The sequence below is a fragment of the Lepus europaeus genome, chromosome 10 (genome assembly GCF_033115175.1).
Source record: "Lepus europaeus isolate LE1 chromosome 10, mLepTim1.pri, whole genome shotgun sequence".
NCBI classification, from domain to species: domain Eukaryota; kingdom Metazoa; phylum Chordata; class Mammalia; order Lagomorpha; family Leporidae; genus Lepus; species Lepus europaeus.
In genome coordinates, this window is record NC_084836.1 from 2,348,496 (window position 1) to 2,371,125 (window position 22,630).

At 53.3% G+C, this 22,630-nt stretch overlaps 1 protein-coding gene across 1 annotated transcript in view; it reads right to left on the reverse strand.

The window, feature by feature from the left end:
- The window catches only part of TBC1D22A (TBC1 domain family member 22A), a 367,129-nt gene that overhangs the window by 205,745 nt on the left and 138,754 nt on the right, over positions 1 to 22,630 (reverse strand). The window contains exon 8 of the mRNA XM_062202659.1: positions 16,850 to 16,964. Coding sequence (XP_062058643.1) covers positions 16,850 to 16,964 — 115 coding nt within the window. The remainder of the gene's footprint in view (positions 1 to 16,849; positions 16,965 to 22,630) is intronic.

Genomic DNA, 22,630 nt, shown 5'->3' on the forward strand with positions numbered 1-22,630 from the left:
CAATGTAAGATGGCTCAAATGCTTGGACCCCTGCACCCGTGTGGGGACCTGGAACAAGCTCCTGCTTCCTGGCTTCAGCTTGGCCCGGTCACAGCTATTGCAGCCTGCTGGGGAGCGAATCAGCAGATGAAAGGTCTCTCTCTCTCCTTCTCGCTCTCTCTCTCTCTAGCTCTGACTTTCAAACAAATAAATAAGTCTCAAAAAAAAAAAAAAATACAAGGACAAAAACCTATCAACAAGCTGAACACACGACAACATCTGAATTCCTGATGGGTCTTTCTGGTGCTTTTCAAAGTGCCAAACCGGCGGTGACAGGAGCTGTGGCCAGTAGGGCTGGCCACACCGTGGACTCGGCAGGTGAGCTGGAGGAGGTCTCCTCACCTCACAGCCTCCGGGAGTTCCACCTGAGGGTCTCGGAGGATTTCCCGCGCTGAGTTAATTAAGCCTTAGCACAGTGTCTGACACAGGGAGCTCATTAATGGCTGCAGTTATTTTCATTAATAAAGTCTTGTTTCGACTAATAGAGCACTCACACTTCCTGTAAACTCACAAATGGCTGCAGGCATGGGCCAGAAAAGAAACCTCACAGCATGAAAATGTGGCGTTCCTTGACAACCAATTTGCAAGCAGAGACGCGCATCTTCCCAGGTTGCAACACTGAAGCAGGAACAGGACGGAAACAACAGAGCACAGAAGACCGCCTCAGGATGGACGCCAGAACGAAGTGCTGTCCAGTTCTTGTTTTAATCAAATGAAATTCCTCTGGACGAAAGTAAAATTAGTGCAGAACATGTAACGGCCAATCCCCGTCAGATGGCTGCTGACTGCACGCCTCTGCGTGACTGTTCACTTTCACAGTTCTTCCTCGAGGCCCAGGAAGTGGGATCTGTGAAACTTTTGAAACTCTTAAGTCAAGGGCGGGGCCTGGGATTCTTCTGGGGCGAGGACCCTGGGTCTTCCAGACACGCTCCAAGGTGCAGACGTAAAACCCACAAGCACTGCCAGAGCATCAGCCTCACCTCCACACTGGGCTGGACCAGCAGGGAGAATGCACTCTCACAAGTTACCCAAGGGACAGTGCTGTGGCACAGCAGGTTAAGTCACCTCCTGTGATGCCAGCATCCCATGTGAGCACCAGTTCAAGCCCTGGATGCTCCACTCCAGATCCAGCTCCAGCTCCCTGCTAATGTCCTGGGAAAGCAGCAGAAGTTGGCCCAAGTATTTGGACCTCTGCACCCATGTGAGAGACCCAGATGGCGTTCCAAGCTCCTGGCTTTGGCCTGGCCCAGCCCAGGCCATTGTGGCCATTTGGGGAGTAAACCGGCAGATGGAAGGTCTCTCTTTTTTTCTCTCGCTCTAACTCTGCCTTTCAAATAAATAAATAAATCTAAAAAAGAAGTTTTGAAAGGCTCAGAGGGGCAGGCACTGTGGCATAGCAGGTTAAGTCACACTTAGGATGCCCACATCCCATATTTCCCCATCACATACTGGAGTGCCTGGTTCAAGTCCCAGCTACTCCCCTTCCAATCCAGCTTCTTACTGATGTACCCAGGAGGCAGCAAATGATGGCTCAAGTACTTGGCTCCTGCCACCTGTGCAGGAGACCCAGATGGACTTCTGGGTCTGGCCTGCTCCAACTCTGGCTGTTGTGGGCATGTGGGAAGTGAAACAGCAGCTGCAGGATCTCTCTCTCTCTCTCTCAAATATTTTTTAAAGGTCCTCTTTTTTAAAGGCTCTGTGCTGAGTTACAGAAGTCTCTGGACATTAAATTACGTGGGACTTCCCTCAGGAGGGTGGGAAGTAGGAGGCTGTCTCTAAGCGCGTGCTCCCCTGACAGCCAGAGCACTCCGCAAGATTGCAATCGGAAACAGCAAAGGCAGGGAAGCTCACTTAAAGGAAAGGAAATGAATTAGGGGGAAGACGTACAACCCCACTTCAATAGATGGAAACAGAACGTGTTTGGAAAAGGCTGCAGGAGAGGTGCACACTGACAACGCACAAATCCCAGCACCGCAGCGTGTAGGACCATATTCAAATGAGGACGCCTTCTGGCAGGGTGTCCTTTAAAAAGCCATAAATCAGAGAACCAAACTGATTTCACCATCAGCGCAAGCATAAAAACCTCACGACCCAGAGGCTCAGCGCCAGGCACTGAGACGGCGGCCACGGAACTGCTGCAGCCCAGACAGAGGTAAGGACACTTTCTTCTCAACTGGGGGCGGGCCGCACCTGACCCCACAGGTCAAGCTGCCTTTTACAACTGCACCGGACCACACTGGAGCGCTCGGGTCCCGAGCCAGCTGCCCACTCCGATCCAGCTTCCTGCTAACATGCCTGGGAAGGCAGCAGAACACGGCCCGAGTACTGAGTCCCTGCCACCTACATGGGAGACCCAGGTGGAGTTCCCAACTCCTGGCTTCGGCCTGGCCCAGCCCTGGCTGCTGCGACCATTTGGGGAGTGAACCACCAGGTAGAATCTGTGTGTGTGTGTGTGTGTGCGCGCACATACCTTTCTCTCTGTCACCCTGTCAAATTTATAAATCTTCTAAAAAATAATGAACTAGGGGCAGTAATACTTAGCCACAGCTCAGGTGACACCATGGACAGGGAGGGAGGAGGGGGAGCGAGGAGGACCAGGACCCCACACCAATCACTGCAGACACTGGCTCCAGGCAAAGGCGGCACCATGAAATAATGCAAGGGAAGCAAAGTGGTTCAAGTCTTGGCTTCCGAGCACCAGGGGCCCCAGGTCCCAGTGTTCTGAGACTGTGAGGGAGTTTTTGACCACTCACAACTTCACATTAGAACCTAACCCAGCACACGCACCGCCCGCTCACAACTTCACATTAGAACCTAACCCAGCACACGCACCGCCCGCTCACAACTTCCCATGAAACCCTAACCCAGCACACGCACCGCCCGCTCACAACTTCACATTAGAACCTAACCCAGCACACGCACCGCCCACTCACAACTTCCCATGAAACCCTAACCCAGCACACGCACCGCCCGCTCACAACTTCACATTAGAACCTAACCCAGCACACGCACCGCCCGCTCACAACTTCCCATGAAACCCTAACCCAGCACACGCACCGCCCGTCCTTCCTCACAGAGCACTGGCCCAGACAGTTCTCAGCAGCCCGCAGGCACCAAAACGGAAGGCACAGAAACGCTTCACCAAAACCATGAGGTGGGCGACGCAGAAGCCAACAGCAGACACAGGAGGGCAGTGGGGAGGGCACAGGGTCAAGACGACGGAAGCCAGCCCCACAGCCGAGCCCACAGCCGGGCCCACAGCCGGGCACGGGCGTTCCTGCCAGCCCCACAGCCGGGCCCACAGCCGGGCAGGGGCGTTCCTGCCGGCCCCACAGCCATGCCCATAGCCGGGCACGGGCATTCCTGTCGGGCCCACAGCTGGCCCCACAGCCGGGCACGGGCGTTCCTGTCGGCCCCACAGCCGGCCCACAGCCGGGCACGGGCGTTCCTGTCGGGCCCACAGCTGGCCCCACAGTCGGCCCCACAGCCAGGCCCACAGCTGGCCCATAGCCAGCCCACAGCCGGGCACGGGCGTTCCTGTTGGGCCCACAGCCAGGCCCACAGCCGGCCCACAGCCGGCCCACAGCCGGGCACGGGCGTTCCTGCCAGGTGGCTCCTGCTCTCTCGTTTCCCTCCAGGACTCAGGAGGAATGTCACATGCTCCTGTGTGTGCAGGAACAGCAGAGACGTGACAGATACCCCCGTGCGTCCACACTGCCCAAGCCGCCTTCCATCGCTGCTTCCAAGGGGCCAACACCCGCCTGGGGGCCAGGAAGCAGAGGCTTTCAGGTAAAGCCACCTGCACTTGTCTAGGGCGACTGTGGCCCCGTGCCTGCCTGGGCCACAGGAGCACACGCCCAGCAGGACCACAGCTACCAGGTCCCAGCGCAACTGCTGCTGCACCACACACACCCACTGTCTTCGCGGAGTTCCTGGTTAGGCCAAGCGGAGGAGGTTCCTTGAGGTTGGAAACTCAAGCGTCCACACTGAGAGTACCAACAGCAGCTCCGAGCTCTGGCCCGTGCTGGAACACCACGGCATCCACACAGCAACAGAGCAGGGACTGAGGCACACAGACACAGATGCGTCCCGCCCAGGCCCAGAACCCAAACCACAGCAGACAGAACCAGAGGGCAGCCTCTCCCCTGGGTGGCGAGGACACACGAAGGAGGGGTGCTCAAAGAGCCTGGGGAAAATGTGTATTATGGGAAAGTAGGGCCGAGTCCCAAGAATTTTCCGCGCCAACATACACGTCTCTGCACTGCACCTTCCCAATGTGGCGTCCCCACACTCAAGCACTTTCCTGGAGAGCAGTGGCCAAGGCCATCAAGACTCCACAATTCCCACAGAGAGCGCTACGAGAAAACAGCCCAAACACACGCGGGTCCGATTCCTAGAGACCACAGGTACTGTCAAGGCGTGAGGAGGAGGAATCACACGCACTCATCAACAGAAAGCTGGGGGACTTTTCTGAACAGCTTTATTGAAACATAATTCACGTATCACAAAACTCAGTCACTTAGTTTTTAGCCTGCTCACTGAGTCCGACAACTACCCCCACAGTCTTAACTTTAAAACGTTTTGTTTACCCTAAAAAGAATCCTGCATCCATTAACAGTCAACTCTCATGCCCCCCACATCCTTGCTGAACGTCTGTTATTGTTCTTTTTTCTGACGGCAGGCAGGAAGCGGTTGGGTTTTTATTCCCAAATACATAATGATGATGGACATCATTTCATGAGCTTAATGGACAAATGTCTACTGCAATCCCTGACCCATCTTCTAATCAGATGGCCCCGCTGAGCTGTAAGAGTTTTTGTACATAAAACACAGTCTCAACAGATACAGGACTAGCAAACGTTTTCTCCATTTCTATTACTTCTTTTTGCCTTCTTGAGAGCACTGTTCATAACACAACGTCTTAATTGTGAAGTTACCTGAATTATGTTTTTTCTTTTCTTACTTTTGCATCTAAGGTACCACAGCCTAGCCCCAGGTCATGAAGATCTACTCAAACACTTTCTCGGGAGTTTTATCCTTTTAGCTTTTACACTTGGGTTTCTGACTCACCTTATGTTCGTGTATGTAGGAGGGAAGGCTAGAGCTTCATTCTGCTCATGCCGACATCTAGCTGTCCAGGGAACACTTGTTGAGAAAGGCAGTCTCCCCACTGACTTCTCAAAGCACCGTACTGAGGCCAAATGACTGTCAACGTGAAGGTTTTCTTTTGGACTCTGGGTTCCATTCCATTCATCAGCACCGGTATCCGTGTGCAGTATGATGCTGTCCTGACTACTGTGGTTCTATGTAAGGTTTTTTTGTTTGTTTGTTTGTTTGTTTTTTGACAGGCAGAGTGGACAGTGAGAGAGCGAGACAGAGAGAAAGGTCTTCCTTTGCCGTTGGTTCACCCTCCAATGGCCACCGCACTGCAGCCAGTGCACTGCACTAATCCGATGGCAGGAGCCAGGTGCTTCTCCTGGTCTCCCATGGGGTACAGGGCCCAAGCACTTGGGCCATCCTCCACTGCACTCCCTGGCCACAGCAGAGAGCTGGCCTGGAAGAGGGGCAACCGGGACAGAATCTGGCGCCCCAACCAGGACTAGAACCCGGTGTGCCGGCGCCACAAGGCGGAGGATTAGCCTATTGAGCCGCGGCGCCGGCCGCTATGTAAGTTCTGATATTGGAATGTGTAAGTCCTCAAACTTAGTTCTTCTTTCCCAAGATGGTACTGGCCCTGCTGGCTCCCTTCAATTGCTACATGAACTTTAAGATAAACTCATCTGTGTTGATAAGGATCCCACTGAATCTTCAGATCAATTTAGGGAGGACTTCATGCCCTATCGTACTCCTGTTAAGTCTTCCAATCCATGAACATGGGATGTCTTTCAATATATTTGTATCTTTCATTCCTTTTTACAATTTTTGGTAGTTTTCAGAGTGCAAGTCTTACATTTGTTTTGCTAATTTGTGCCTGATAGTTCATTAATTCTGTTATTATATGGAATTATTTCCATAACTTCATTTTCAAATTGTTCACAAGTGTGCAGAAATATAACTGAATGTTCGCATGGTAACCTTGTATTCTACAATCTCACTGAATTTATCAGGTTTCATGGTTTTTTAGTGGATTCTTTTGGATTTTCTTTATACAAGACCATGTCAACTACCAACACCAATAACTCACTTTTTCATTCCCACTCTGGCTATCTTCTGTTTCATCTTCTTGTGTCACTGCCCTGGCTGGAAGCAGCATGCCGCTGGACAGAAGTGAGCGCAGGCGTCGCCATCCGGCTGCTGAGCTCAGGGCAAGCCTCTGTCTTTCCCACTGAGGATGAGCTCGGCTGCAGAGCCTCTTTTTAAGAGCAGTCTTATTAGGGAGGAGTTCCCTAACAAACCAGAGCTGCTCCTCGTCTCTTAAATGATTTTTTCATGAAAGGATGTTGGATTTTGCAAAATGCCTTTTCTGCATCCAGTGAGATGACCACATGGCTTCTGCCCTCTGTTCTGTGCATTGTACTGATGTTTATGCTAAGCCATCCTTGCATTCCTAGGACTTATCTCACTTCTTGGGGTGCACAAGTCTTTTAATATGCTGCCAAATTTGGTTTGCCAGCAGTCTGTTGAGGGTTTTTACATCTATCTTCAAGAAGACTATTGGTCTACAGTTTAGCTTCTTTCCCTTGTGATGTCTTTTTCTGGTCTTTGTATCAGAGCAATAATGGCCTCCTAGAATAGGCTGAGGTGTTCCCTCCTCTTCTATTCTGGGAAACTCTGTGAAGTTGTAGTGTTAACCCCTTCGTTAACCACTTGTTAGAAATCACAACAATGTCATCTGGCTTTTCTTTGCAGGCAGAGGAAGAGAGAGGGAGAGGGAGGGGGAGGGAGGAGGGGGAGGGGGAGGGGGGGAGGGAGGAGAGGGAGAGGGAGAGGGAGCGGGAGAGGGAGCGGGAGCGGGAGAGGGAGAGGGAGAGGGAGAGGGAGGGGCTGACTTCTTGGAAGTAACCGGCTCAGGTGACCTCAGGGATGGCACCTGCCCGGACACGCAGCCAGGGCTCCTTTGCTGCCGTCCTGGGCAGAGTTTCTCACAGCAGACCTGTGCAAGGCCTCTGCTCTCACAGCCTGCACTTGATGACAGGAGAGCCACATTCACCCTGGGGGAGGGGGTCCACTCTGCACAAAGTCTACTGAGCTGAATGTTAACCACATCTAAAACATACTTCACAGCAACATCTAGACTGGTGCACCATAACCTAGCCAAGTTCACACACAAAAACTAATGATCACAGTCTGTGTCCGTAGTTTGTGTCTTTCTAGGAATTTCTCAATGTCACTTATGTTTCTAATTTGTAGAAATACTCTTAGTATTTCCTTAATGCTGTATATTTCTAAAATTATTCACAATGTTAGCAACTTGGATCTGTTTTCTCTCTCCATTTCCCTCTCCCCTTCTGTGTGTGTGTGTTGGGGGGGGGGGGGGGGTCAGTCTAGCTAAAGGTTTGTCAATTTTGTTGACACTTTCAAGGACCCAGCCCTGGTCTGTGACCGTCCTCTGATGTCCTATTCCCTGTTTCACGTTTACTTCTCTCAACACTTCTCTCTTCTTCGTTCAGTTTCTTCTTCTTACAGTTTCTGAAACTGGACAGCGAGGTCAACGATCCCAGGGTTTTCTCAGTCAACAACGTCAGCCACAAGTGCAGGAATTTCTAGTCGATGCTGCAGCTGCATCCCATAAGCTCCAGCACACTGTGTTGCTGTCTTCATCCCACGGTAACTTAATTTCCTTTGCAGTTTCTTCCTCGGTCCATTGGTTATTTGGGGTATACTCTAAAATTTCCACGTACCTGTCAAGTTTCTTCCAATTTCCTTTTGTCACTGATGTCTAATTTAATGCCACTGCCATCAAACACACTTCATAAGATTTCTGCCCTTTCAAATGTACCAAGGCAGCTCCTGGGGCCTAGCAGATGGTCTGTCCTGGGAAACACTCGGCAAGCTCTCGAGAACAGGAACTCTGCTGGTGCTGGTGCAGGGCCGGCGTCTGCGACATCCAGCGGGCTTCTGTCGTTCAACCTTCTAGTGCTGTGTTGGTTTTCTTCCTAGATTCTCTACCCATTATCCGAAGCACTGTGGCACTACTTTATAAAAATACTATTTTTAAATGTTGAACAGCGCTGCAAAATGCTTTGTTATTAAATTTTTAAAAATCATGAAAGTACATGCACCATGTACTAGCACTGGCTACTATGTAAAGACTGTGGAACGAAATTCACCAAACATTCCAGTCACAGCTGCTGGGCAGCTACACTGTTACTGGGTTTTCCAATTCTGTAATATTAAGCACATTGTGCTGATAATTTTCAAAATGCTTAATAGAAACCAGGAGTAACACATAGCTCAGGGCTGATGGCTGTGGACTGCCATGTTCCCGAGGCTGCAGGACCAGCAGCTCTACCCACTCCGGTTCCACCCCTCTGGCACTCCCAGAGCACTCCACTCTCCGCTTCCCCATGTGAGACCCCAAGGAAGTCATGCATGAGACATAGGTGGCACAGCCTCAGCTCACCCAGCACCCAGGAGAATGAAGTACCAGGAGGTAGAACTTAAACACAGCAGAGGAGAGGTGGACGGAATCACTCCTAAACTGCAATTTATCAGCGCGAAAGTGGCAATGCTCACCTTCCCTCGCTGGCTGCAGAGCCCTGTTTCCACTCTGTTAATGGAGACAGGCAGAGAGGCCGCACTGCTGGGATGCAGCTAACGGTGAGCTCTCGGTGTAATTCCTCCTGTGGGCTTGCAACAGGACGGGCATGAGGAGTCACTGCCTCTGCCAAGGGCACGCTAATTGCAGCCGCAGCGGCACTCCCACTGCGTGAGCTGCATGCAGAACGGGTCTGTTCAAAACAGCCAGGATTCTGACTTACAGACAGGGACAGACAAGTTCGTGTTCTTAATGTTCTCAAGTAAAGGCACTGTTTATTCCAGTCCCTTTTCACACTTCCTTTCCAGAGTCATTTGAGAGAAAATGACGTACAAGAATCACATCACTCTGAACTTAAACACACTAATCGGAGCACCCAATGGTAAGGGCCTCTCCCCCTGCAAGAATAAACTATCGCCATTCCTTGTAGGGAGCACAGCCAACACCCAGTCACCCTGAAAACTGTTTCTAAATCTAGAGAGGCATCAAAGAGGGGAAAATACTTTGTTTTCATTATGCTGAAAGCACTGACATAAACCAAAATACAATTCTTTGCTTAAATTGTGCAGTTCTAAATGATGGAACAATGTTTCTTCATTTTAAATCAAATTTAACATTCTTAAAAGGAATGTGACAGTCACTGGCTGAAAAATACAGGCTTTACTTAAAAATTACATTATGGCTACAGGGAAAAAAACCAAAAACCCCAACAGAGGAATGGTCTCGCCAATTACCTCTGCAGCAGGTAGAAACAATCTTTACAAATTTTCTTGATAATACAGGAAAAAGCTTATGTTACAAAGTTACATGGGAAAAAAAAAAAGCCATGAAAGAAATGGTAACTTGCTATTGTCTCAAACCACTCAACTACAAAGCATGGAGAAAGACTCAGAGGCAACAGACAAAACAGCCACAGCCAGGGCGAAGCAGTTGCTACCGCCTGCACCCAAGCTCCCAGGCCTGGCTGACGGCACGCACGGGCACAGGAACCTCTGAGTGATCCTCCAGCAGGCATATGCCTGGAACCCTGATGCAAAGGGGCCAGGCTGGAAGGCACACCTTAGGCTCAAGGCCAGGTGGGTCCTCCCTCCTACCCCACCAAATTGAGACTGGGGCTGACACGCTAGTTGTGCCTACAGAGGGAGAAAAGAGCCCATGCTGCTTCCCAACCGGGAGCCCAGAGGTGCAGCCCAGCCAGCTCGGGGCGGGGGGGAGGGTGTCACAGGCAGAACCAGGGGGTGGGCCCAGGCCCACACTGCTAACCACAGAAAGATATCTGGATGGTTGGATTGATCCCGTAGCCGTAGCACCAAGCAACGGACCAGGAGTGGTGCAGTGTCTCCCCAAACAGCCACGCCCTCTCTGGAGTACAGAGTCTGAGGGAGAGGGCATGAAGGAATGTTCTCCACGGCGTGTCAACGCTGCCCTTCACAACTGTCTACATTCCTGTATCTCTACACCAAATACTTCTACTGGAGGGGTTAAGGCTGTTTTTAACTTCACAATAACAGAAAAGCTTTTTCAGGGCTCCAGTTCAATCAGGGAGTATTCCGGGCTCCTACTGTGTGCAAAACTGGCAAATCACAGAGGAGACGGCCCTGAGCTTCGGGCAGCTGCTGCCCCACAGGAACGGCACAACAAGGAGAAAGAAGACAGAGCACGCCTCAGCACGGACCAGAACACGGCATGCATGTTACCTTGACATGCATTCCTGCCAAGAAAGGAAGGTATGACGTCGTAGGACTTCACCAGAAACATCATGGAAATGTGGGCAAATGCCAGACTGGAGCCCAGGAGAGCAGCACTGGGGCACCCGCCTGCATCCTCGAGGGTTCCTCTTCCTAGCACTGGTAACAAAGGTCGTTAGCGCAGCAGGTGCACCCGCCCACAGAGAGAACGGAATCGCCCAAGAGTTTATTTACTTCTCCTTACAAATAACATTATTTCTACTCAACATGCTTCCTCAGCTGAGTTGTCACAGTTTATGATGTGAGAAGCAGAAAACTTTGTATCCTTAAATTAACATGACATTTTTACCAACCTCAAAAAAAAGAGTGAAAGTGAGGGTCAGTGTTGATGGGGACACAACCAAGCCAGGTACCCCCTCTGCTGTGATGGACACAAGATATGGTGCCACCACTTGGGAAAATGGCCTGGCGGCACAGCAAATGTTACAGGTAAATGTCCAGTTCCATAGGACCCAGCAATTCCAGTCACTGGCAGATGCCCGGGGAGAAACTGAAAACACATCCACACAAAAGCTGGTACGTGAGTATCCACAGCAACATCACTCACGAAGCTGCAACCACGCAGATGTCCCTCAGCTGGTGGAGACAGACGACGTTGTGCGTAAGAAGGGTGCAGAACCACTGATACACGCCACACCACACACAGGCGGGAGGAGGCCACATGGTGACTGAACCCAGAAGCCACAGAGACAGGAAGTGGATTCAAGAGTGCTTAGGGCTGGGTGGCGGCGCCGAGGGAGCACCCAGGAGGGACCACTAATAGGTCCAGGATTTCTTCTGGGCATGAGGTAAGTATTCCAGAATCAAAATGTGCTGATGGTTGCACTACTCTGTGAATATCTTTTAAATCAACGACTTTATACTCCCAGTGGATGACAGCCACGGCATATAAACCATCTCTCAGTACAGCTCGGCCCCCTCTCAGTGGAGGAAACCCTCGAGATACCGCGGCAGAGATGCATACGACGACCCTAACATCGAACGGCAAAACTTGGGGAACTGCGTAACGTGCCTCCCACATGGTTCTTTTTCAGCTCACAGCACCCAACGGGTCAGTGCCATCATGATCTAAACCTCCCCCGCACACAACGCTGACGTGCCTGGGGCCATCTGCAAGCTACTGCGAGGCAGAGCTTGGATGTGATCCCAGACAGCGGGCCCCAGGGCCGTATCTGTGGCACAGAACCCTTGATGCTCCTGCCCGGGAGAGAACCGTAAAGCTCCCCACGAGGCCACCGTTGCTCTCAGTTCCCCAGTCGGACACGACCCACTGGCACTGCACAGGACCCTGCAATCTGTGCTGCAGAACTCCGCTCGGATGGACACAGCCAGGACCCTGCGGCTCAGCCATTCCCAGCCAAGTCTCCAATCCAACTCTGCAAATGGCTGGCCAAGCTCCGGGTCCCACCGGGACGCTCCACGAGTCCCAGACAGAGCAAGCCCAGCACAGGCCTGGGCCAGCACCCACCTCCTAAATGCTCCTGCTCTGGCCTGGCAGGAACTGTACTTGGCTCCCACGGGGCCAGGAGCAGGGAGGCACACTGAGCTTCCCCTGCTCATTCGCCCCCTACCCCACCCTCCAGTCTGCCTCCATGCCCTCCACATCAGCTCTCAGCGTCTCCTGGGCCGGGCCCTCCTCTGTCCTGCCACCTGCCTCAGGTCTGGGCCCTCCCCACACCCCAAAGTCTCTGTCACTCAGGATTCCTTCTCTCTGCAATCGCAAGTTCTCAGATGATGGACCCTAACCCACGCTCATCCTAGACCCCAGGAACAGCCTGTACTAAGCCCAAAGCAGCAGCGGCCTTGAGCCCTTCCTAGTGGACGTGAACCTGACACGCTCTGCCCAGCCCGGGGGTCAAGGCTGCCCTCTGCAAGAACAAGCGGCCATGTGCGGAACGGGCCCATTCACGTTTCTGGAAACTCATCACCCCAGGCCCAGGGTTCTGACCCGGCCCAAGGCCGCAGCCTCTGAAGCCCCTGCGTCCCTAGCCTCCCTGGCATGGAGAACGCTGTGTCCACAGTCGCTTTCTGAGCAGTCATGCCTCCCGCAGCGACAGTCTTCTCCTGGGGCCTCCCCAGCTGTGACAACTGAGTGACCCTGATCGGGCACACTGGGCACATTGCCACCCCGACCCGAGACCACGAGAGGTCTCCTGAGCCCCGCGGAGAGCCAGGCTCCACCAGCGCCTGACCAACATGCCAGGGGCCATCACAGGAAGGGCTGGTTAGGCCTGGTATAGAAGCTCTGACTAGTCCTGGCAAGGAACATACATGTACATGTGAACACACGTGTGCTAAACTTGCATTGGTGGACTCTGCAGCCTTCGACAGCAACATCAACAGCATCGAACTGCTTTTACCTATGCTGGAGGCCCCACAAGGCGCCCTGGGCCGTGGGCACACACTCCTGACTCGCTCCTTTGGTATCACAGACCAGTCGGCCAGGACCTGCCCTGAGCACTCCCCGACGTGGCTCCAGTTCCAAGATGCTTCGGCTTCTCCCACACTTCCCGTCTGTGTTCTCTACAAACTGCTTCCTGATGGATCTTCACGGTGCTCTCTTGTGGGGCAGAGCTGACGCCAGCTCAGTAAGCCAAGGTCTGCCTCACCGTGTGTCCACCTCAAAGAACCGCTCTCTTCCCACTGCCTTCTCTTCCAAGCCAAAGGACACAGAGCAGAGGGCCTCTGAGTGCCAGGGCCAAGGCTGCTCACTGAAACAGGACAGAAGCGGCTGTCACCCCACCTGGAGCAGCACAGTCAAGGGCCCTGTGCCCTGGGCTGGCCCTCATCCACAGGAAGCAGCAGGGGCCACGGGGGCACACAGCAAAGCACATACTCCAAGGGCAGCCCCCACTCCTCCCGCTGCCCGGGCCCCAGGGAATCCCACACCAAGAGGCCTGCTTGCAGCCTCAACTAACTGGACTTGCTTCCCACATTTCAGATTAGAAGAAGACAAACAGCCAGCAACAACACCCCAAGTACAACCTTCAGGAGTCTCCCCAGGCACCCCAAAATCTGTGACAGCCTGAAAGCCGGGGAACAAGGATGTCCATGACACTCAAACTCAGAACAGTGTCTTGTCACCAGGCTTATCCTTTAAAGGGGAAAACAGTGTCTAAAAGATCAATGGACAAACCATTCGAGTTCACTTGCTCAAAGACCCAGCAAACTGTGAGTCCAGCAAATCAGGTCAGGCCATTCTAAGGAGCACTGGGGGGCGGTTAGGATGTCTCACAGAACACCCACATCCCACAGCAGAGGACCTGGTCTGCAGGCTGGCTCCACTCCTGACTGCACACACAGGGAGGCAGTGGTGACAGCTCAAGGAGCTGGGTCCCCGCCACGCAGAGGAGACCTGGGTTGAGCTCCTGGCTCCTGAGAGCAGCCTGAGCTGACCCAAACTGCATGGGCATTCGGGAGGGAACCAACAGATGGGACCTCTCTCTCTCTTTCAAATAAATTAAATAAGTAAATAAGGTACTTTTAAAAACAGGTTCTTAAAAACCAAAGCCCCTGTGCCTCTGCCAGTGACAGGCAGTCAGTGGGCCTGGTCCTCACCTTCCCCAGACAACCTGGGATCTCCCCTGCAGACCACAGCCCAGCCAATGTGGATGACAGCAGTGTCCCTCCAGACCTGGCCCCGGCTCTCACTGTGACCCACCAGCCCCCACAAGGGACATCCCACTTTGGCCCCAGGCCTGCTCCAGTTCACCCAACCAGACTGACCGCCCCCCAGTCCAGCAGCCTCCTCTGGCCCCTAGCCTGGGGGGCTTCTCACAGTGCCCCACGCTTCCGCTCGAAGGCATGAGTGTTAACGATAGGCCCTTCCTGCTGCAACACAAGCTCCGGAGGGCAGGGACCAGGCTCCCCCGGCCCAGCCCAGGAGGAGAGCTAGCGGTGCTGAAGTGGATCCACACTGTCCCCACGCCTGGAGAGCAGGGACCAGGCTCCCCCGGCCCAGCCCAGGAGGAGAGCTAGCGGTGCTGAAGTGGATCCACACTGTCCCCACGCCTGGAGGGCAGGGACCAGGCTCCCCCAGCCCAGCCCAGGAGGAGAGCTAGCGGTGCTGAAGCGGACCCACCATCCCCACGCCCGGAGGGCAGGGACCAGGCTCCCCCGGCCCAGCCCAGAAGGAGAGCTAGCGGTGCTGAAGGGGACCCACACCGTCCCCACGCCCGGAGCTCTGCCTGAGCCCCAGGCCACGGCGGGTGCTCCCCCGAGGTCAGCAGGCGATGCTCCATGCTCCATGTGGTGACGTAAACCTCGCACGTCTGGGGCACGAGGTCTAAATGCACTACAGACCTATCCATCACACTGGGCATCCAGGGCCAAACCACGGGAAGCATCCACCCTACAGAACAACTGCCAGAAATGCTACGCTTTACACAGCTGTCCCATGCCGCACGGAACACACACTTGGTGCACGGGTGTGAAGGCGTGCATATGACAGTGTGGCGGGCTGCAGGGGGCAAGGACAGTCTCTGGAGTGTGTCTGAAGACTCCACTCCTGGGACACAACTTGCATTTTCTCCAGCCTTTCTCTCTCCTGGACGATTAACACCACGGTCATGTCCCTTCATCCTGTCTTGCTAAGCATCAGGGAAATGCGTTCAGAATCGCTCGGGTCTTACAATGTAACTTGGTGGTAAAGGCGTTAAGACAAACTTATTTACCACATTAATTAAATGGTCTATTTAACATGGAATATCAATTCTCTAATCACATCTCAGTTGAACTTCTTCCTTCAATTAGCAACTGCGAAGTCTACTGACAGAGGCCCTACTGTTCTAGGGTCATTATCTGTCAAATGAGGGTGGAAGGAGCAGGGAAGCAGGCGCTGGCAGGAGCGGCTTCTCCCTCCTTAAGCGATGATTAGGGAGTGAGTGGCGCGGTTCTCATTAGCTGCTCGGCAATGAGGAGGCCTCACAGAAATCACAGATGGAAACAAAGGCAAGAGGGGGCCTGTGCTCAGCCTCGCAGGGGGACGGCTCAGGAGACCTGGTCTCTCCAGGGCACAGCGTCAGGAACCCGAACAAGGGGACACCACGCCGGGAAGGCTCACCTGAAGACGCACGAGCCTGCCACAGCGCAAGAGGAAAGCCCCTCCTGTGTGTTCTTTGTCACTCTCAGATGGATTAAAAAAGCAGACCCCCAACTCACATTATCAAAATTTTTTTAAATTAAAGAAGATTCAAAACAGGTGAGGCTATAGCCAGTTGCTTCAGAATAAATGAGAGAAAAACATGCAGTACTCAAAGAGAAACAGCACGGCCCAAACTAAATCTCTGCTAAGCCAATTACTGTGTACATAATTAATACTCCTATAAAAGGAAATGTTACTAGAGTATGGAGAGTCACAAAGTGATGAAATGCAGAACTGCAATTAAAGAAGGCTCAGTTTTTAGCTTGTAAGCAAAACATTCAACTAATGTTCTATCACCCTAACCTTATCCATCTAAATCCACACCATTAAAGGCACACTGGGAACAGCTACATTCCCAACACATCACGTGCATCGCCATACGTCACCAGAAAGGCTCTCAGGGCCTAGAACACATCATGTGTCGTCATACATCATCAGGAGGAGACTCAGTGACTGGAACATGTCACACACATCATCATACATCACCAGAAAGAGGCTCTCAGTGAGGCAACATGTCTCGGTAATCCCAACATGTTAACGTGCTGTCATGTATCATTAGAAAGAGGCTCTCAGGGGCCAGCGTTGTGGCACAGTGGGTTAAGCTGCCACCTGTGATGCCGGCATCCCATGGGGTACCAGTTCAAGCTGCACTAGTACCAGCTGCTCCACTTCTGATACAGCTCTCTAATAATGGCCTGGGAAAGCCACGGAAGAGGACCCAAGTGTTCGGGCCCCTGCAACCTGGAGACCCAGAAGAAGCTCCTGGCTTCAGCCTGGCCCAGCCCCAGCCATAGCAGCCATTCTAGGGGTGAACCAGCAGATAGATCTCTCTTTGTGTCTCTGTCTTCCTCTGTGTGTGACCCTGACTTTCAAATAGATAAATCTTTTAAAAAAAAAAAAAAGGGGGGGGGGGGGAGAAAAAACAAAGAAAGACACTCTCAATGACTGCACCATTCCACATGCATCGTCATACATCATTAGAGAAAAGCTATCAGTGAGTATAGCCATAGCCTAGGACCTCTGTAGCTGACTGTGTGGATTTAAGGGTATTTTTTTAAAAGCTGGCATCAATGAGAAAGCCATTATTCTCTAGTATTACTTCTCATTACCAACATTAAATATGGTGGCACTTTTCAATATTGTTGTAATTCCGCAGAGTAACACCAGAAGTCCACTGCACCTGTTCAGCTTTGTGAGAGAAACAACCGGGCATGATCTTACCTATGTATTCACAAATGAAGACCACGAAGAAAGGAGTGACGAGGTCATTTATGCCCTGAACGTATCCACTGGCGGGGTGACGGATCGCCCATATAAACAAAATCCTTTCAAAAATCTGAAAGGAAATGGAAGAGATGGTGAAGCAGAAAAGCAAGCCAGCGTGAACGTTAAAACACTGCTCCCTTCACTCGAGACAGGCTGCCGCAGTCGGCCCTGTCTCTAATAATACCAAAGAAAGGCGAGGCTCAATCACTCTTCAATTTCTTTGTAAAACGCCAGTTATCCTAACTTTTTATTGACTTGCAAGCAATGTGCAGTATGAGGGTAATTCAGTATGAGTTTACATTTGCATAAATATGGGAAATGCATGTTATTTAAAAAACCATACATGCATTTCAAAAGAATGTTTGTGCCGAAGTAAACTCGTAATTCCATCTTCCACAAACTTTCTGGAGTACCCTTGTGTTTCACCAACCTCAGGCAATGTCTTCCCACTGGAGCTGGTCTCACAACGTATGCTCTCTGCCCCCTAGGCCCCTGGGCCAGGACCGCACACAGCTGGGGCTGGGGGCAGAGCGGCAGCACCGGCCTAGGGGGGACACTTCCGGGGGAGAGGGAGGAAGGGACAGGTGGATGAGTGGACGGAGTGAATGGACAGATGCTCTTAGGAAGAGAGGGACTGTTTTAAACCCCTGGAAGCAACCAGCACCCAAGAAGACGTCCGTGGGCCCTGGGTCACCCACTCTATGACACGGGGGCCGCCCAGACTCCCCTCTCCTCTCTTTATCCACATCCTGTTATCTCCCCCTCGCCATGTCTCATCATCACCCACCCCCTCCATCTTTATTTGTGAGAGGAATGTTAGCAAGTGTAACCCCACCACATCACCCCAGACACACAAGCACCCATGGCTTGAAGACCGACAGAGCTCAGAGGCTGCAGGGCAGCGTCCCCAGGCCTCTCCCAGCCAGCACACACCTTCTCGTCAGCCTGACGGCGGACCAGCAGACACCAGTGCGGTTCCCAGGACCTAGAAAGCCAGTCTTTCCCGGACTCTAGATCCAACTGACCTCACCTTCAACCCACTGACCCTTTAGTCCTCCTCGCCCTGAGTCACCACTGGCTCCAGCGTGAACCTTGGGCCCAGGCCAGCTGAGGCCAGGTCTCACATGAACAAGGTACCCATAAAGACCAGCAAGTGGACACTCCAACAAGTGAGCGAATACACTGCTTCCCAGCACCCTGCACTTGTCGTCATTCCCTTCCCACATTGCCTGCAAGACTCAACCTGCAGTGGGCTCGGCACTCCAGGTTCTCTAAACCACCACCAACCCCAGGGCTTGCAGAGAAAGGACCAGGGCTCAGACGGTTGAAGCCTCCATCTCAGGGCACGCGGCCTGCGAAAGCCAGCCCTAGGATCCAGGCCCACAGCCCACTGCCACACTAGCAAGTGCTGCAGCGGCCCCTGACAAATATCTGTTGAATGAGTAATACACTCATGCATATACAGTCATACACATTTTTCATTTTTAAGTCAACAGCTCTCTAGAGAGAATTGAATATTTAAACAAGATCAAAGACCAAAAAATCACTCCACAACATGGAACCACTTCAGAATTCCTCGTGTACAAAATGGCAAGTGACATGGTGGCTACAGTACGCAACACCCTCACTCTCACTGAGGCTGGAAGCAGTCCCTCAGCTGAACCCTGGGTACAGACAAGGACCACTCAAGCCACAGCTCCTCAGCCATGAGTCACCAATGCAGCAGCCACGGCCCTGCCCAGCCACCAGGACACGAGAGAACGCCCAGGTGGCCGAACGGCCAGCAAAGACAATAAAGCCGTGCCAGCAACAGCACGCAATGATAGCTAACGTTTACTGGATGCTCGCTACACCCTAGCCATCTCCATTAACTTGCGGAATCCCCACAGGAACCCTGAGGCAGGCGCTCACGGGCCCCACTTGCAGACCACGCAGAGGGCTGAGTCTGGGGCCACGCAGCCCCCAATACCCGTTCAGCCCCTGCTGGATGCCCTCCTCTGGGTACGGCGGGCCTTGTGACACACTTCATGGTGAGGAGGAGGGAACATACAGCGCCGTCAGGCGAGATGGCTATCAACCCAGCCAAGAGGCAGTCTCCTCACACCGCCAGTGGCAAGGGTTGAGGACAGCCAGCAGGCACGCAGAACCCAGCCCTCAGCACCATGGCCAACAACCACAGAGGCTCATGGGTTACACAGCAGGTGCTTCCACAATCAGGCCATGGCTCAGACAATGGCCCTGGCCAATACCTTGACCGTGGGCCTGACGCAGAGGACCCAGCTGAGACAGGCCCCAGCTCCTGACCCATGGGAACTGACAGAGGAAATGTGACAGTGGGATGTGGCAATCACTAACACAGATGAGAAAGCTAGCTGAGGCACAGAGAAGTGAAGTGACTTTCCCAAAGTCACACAGCCCTGCTTTGTGCAGCCAGGGTGCCACCCCAGCAGCGTGCCTCCAACTGGGCCAAGGAGAGTATGGGAGCTTCCATCACTGCTGTGCCTAGGCTAAAAGAGTTGTTTTCACACAACAGACATCAAAGTGGAGGGGGACAGGAGATGACAATTTTACAGTAAGAAAGAAACAAAAGACCTTGCTCTCTTGGTGAGCAAAGTCTGGATGTAACAGATTTGTATCTGCCCGAGGCCTAGCAGGGAGTGACCACGGGTGCACAGTGCACGCCTATGTGAGTTCATACATGTGTGGGTGTCTGTGCGAAGCCAGAGCAGGCATGGAATTCAAGCAGTGGAGCACCCCGTCATGTAAATGAGCCCCACTTTCAGAAGGTGTAAGATGTACACATCCACCTTAACCTCCTCACACACGTGAACACAGTTCTCCCCCGAGCAGCTGCAGCACTGGAGAAAACCAATGCAGCCAGAGAGCTTACCCAGCTCCAGGAGAAGGGGGAGGGGGAGGAAGGGAAGGGGGAGGGGGAGGGGGGGAGGAAGGGAAGGGGAAGGGGAGGAGAAGGAGGAGGAGGAAGAGAAGGGGGAGGGGGAGGGGAGGAAGGGAAGGGGAAAGGGGAGGGGAGGAGGAGGGGGAGGAAAGAGGGGGAAGGGGAGGAGGAGGAGGAGGAGGAAGGGAAGGGGGAGGGGGAGGAGAGGGGGAGGGGGAGGAAGAGGAAGGCCCCGCAGGTGCAAAGCGTGAGGATGAGTGTGCGGGACTGCAGGCCTCCAGAGAGGAGGCTGGCGCAGGCTCCATGCCAGGTGTAAAACACAGCCTCCGTGGGCCCACTTCTCTAAAGCCAGACCTGCCAAGACCTAGCCCCACGGCAGCACCGGCCCCGAGACACAGGCAGCGCCACAAGGCAGATCAGCGGCCCTGAGCAGGTGGCAGGAGTGGGTGGCGGGGACACTCGGGTAGGAAGCAAACCACTGGTAAGTGGCTCTCAGGAGCACTAACCTGCCATTGTGTTCTCACCCCCTCAGCCACGCCACGGAAGGGCCTCTGCCTCCCGGCCCGCGGGAAGTACAGTGCCGGCTGGACAAGGCACTCCACAAAGCCGTGCACCTGAGGGACCGACATCCAGACGCCCGATTAAGGAAAGCCATCAGTCAGCTCAAGTTACTTAGACGTAACTCCACTTGAGCTCTTTCGATAACCTGAAAATCATATTTCTAAGACTTTAATCCCAGTCACATGTAAATAAAGAAGCAGGTAGCTCAAGCATGAAACAGAAATGGCTGCCACGAGGCAGGCAGGGGGAGGCAGCAAAGAGGCGGCCACGGAGCGGCCCCGGCTCTGCCAGCGCTGCCTGAGGACCCCTGAGAAGACAGGGGACCTGTGCAGCCCACGCGCCATCACCTCCAGGACAATCGCTAGAGGGGTGACAGGTCCAGGCCCTTCTCCCATCCCCCACTGCCCCAGCAAGCACACGGCCCACCACGAGTCTCCCTCCTGACACTCGTGTGACCCGGGCAGCAGCTGGGGCTGCGAAAAATACAGGACACACCGGCCCCACAGGCCTTCCCTGAGCTGGACCCCAGGAACCTGGCCGCCCTACTTCCTCCAAGACCCCATCATCAGCAGGGGGTCCTCTCCTACCAAACCCTCCATGACCCCAGGAACCTGGCCTGCCCCTCCCTCCTTCCTCTGACCCCACCACCTCCTCACCCACTCCTGTTCCCACCCCAGACCCTTGGCACTTGTTCCTTCTGCCTCGAGCCCCCTTATCCCAAACCTCCACCACTCTACCAGGCCAGCCTGGCTCGAGTCTGCAGCCACATCACGCGGCTGGGAGAGGCCTGCACAGTGGCATCACACAGCGCTAAGCATGCTTGGAACTGTCATCAGCTCTTCCCACCCGACTCCTCCATCACGCTCTGGAGCCGACTGCTCAGCCCCCATTTGTCTGAGGGGAAGGGAAGGCGGGAGTGAGTGGCAAGGGAACACGCCTGAGAGGGGACAGGCAGACGGAAGAGGAGTATGTTCCGGAGAAAGGGAATGGGAGCCTGCTCCACACAGAGGGGAGTGCACGCATGCACAGAGCACACACAGCCACACAGGTCATACACACACATCACAGAGACCACACACACAGCCACATAGGTCATACACAGAGATCACAGAGATAAGAGATCACACATGTATAAATACCACACTTATTACACACATCACACAGAGATCACAAACACAGTCACACAGATCATTTACAGACACCACACACATCAAACACACACATGGAGAGGTCACACATGCACAAAACGCAAATATCACATACACACAAGCATCACACACACACACCTTACACAGCAAAAAAACACCCATATCTCACTCAAACACAGATCATGGAGAGATCATAGCACACACACACACACAGATCACACACACAGGCCATACAGAACACACACATATCACACACAGAGGAATAACACAACAGTTACACCTAGCGATCACAGAGATATAACATAGATCTCACATACAACACACACAGATCATATACATAGACCACACACATCACACCCAGATATAACACACACAGAACATGCACACTAAAACACACAAACTACACACTGGTCATACCCTGATATAACACAGAGAGCTCACACACATCATACAGACAACACACATATCACGTGCACAGGGAGATAGCACGTGGAGATCACGCACACACCCTGTGCTGGGGAAACAAGGCACACGTTTCTGCACATGACGTGGCTCCACAGGCCAGCTGCTTGAATGAACGCCCAAGCAACCTTCCCGTTTCCTTACCACAGGTCGACGACTGAGGATGGATGGGGAGGTGGCGCAGCACTGGAGCCCTCTGCGCCGAGCAGCGGCCGAGTGGCGCACTCGGGACACTGCCCTGCACTGCCTGCCCAGGTCCGGCTGGTGCCACTCCATGCAGTAGCCCCTGTCACTGCGGCAGCTCCACACCTCAACACCCAGAAACGTACTGCGGCAGGCCTCCCACACCTGCAGCGATGCACCGCCTGGCTATTGTTCCCCAACAACCAGTCTTCAGTTGGAAAACTAAGGACTGTGCGTTCCATCTTCTAGGTAGGGGAGACTTGTGCCAGTCAACAACTCAGAGGAATTTCCGTCAGCCCCTTCATCTTGTCCCTGCCCTGCAAGCCAAAGATGATCCCATCCTCCACAAAGCCAACTGCGCAGACAGGAAAACTTTGGCCCACCTGCCTCGTCTGTGAAACCCCCACTGAAGCACGCACGTTAGCAACGGCAGCAGAAGCCCATCAAAATCTTACGGACAGGCCAGTTTTGTCCGGGCTCTGC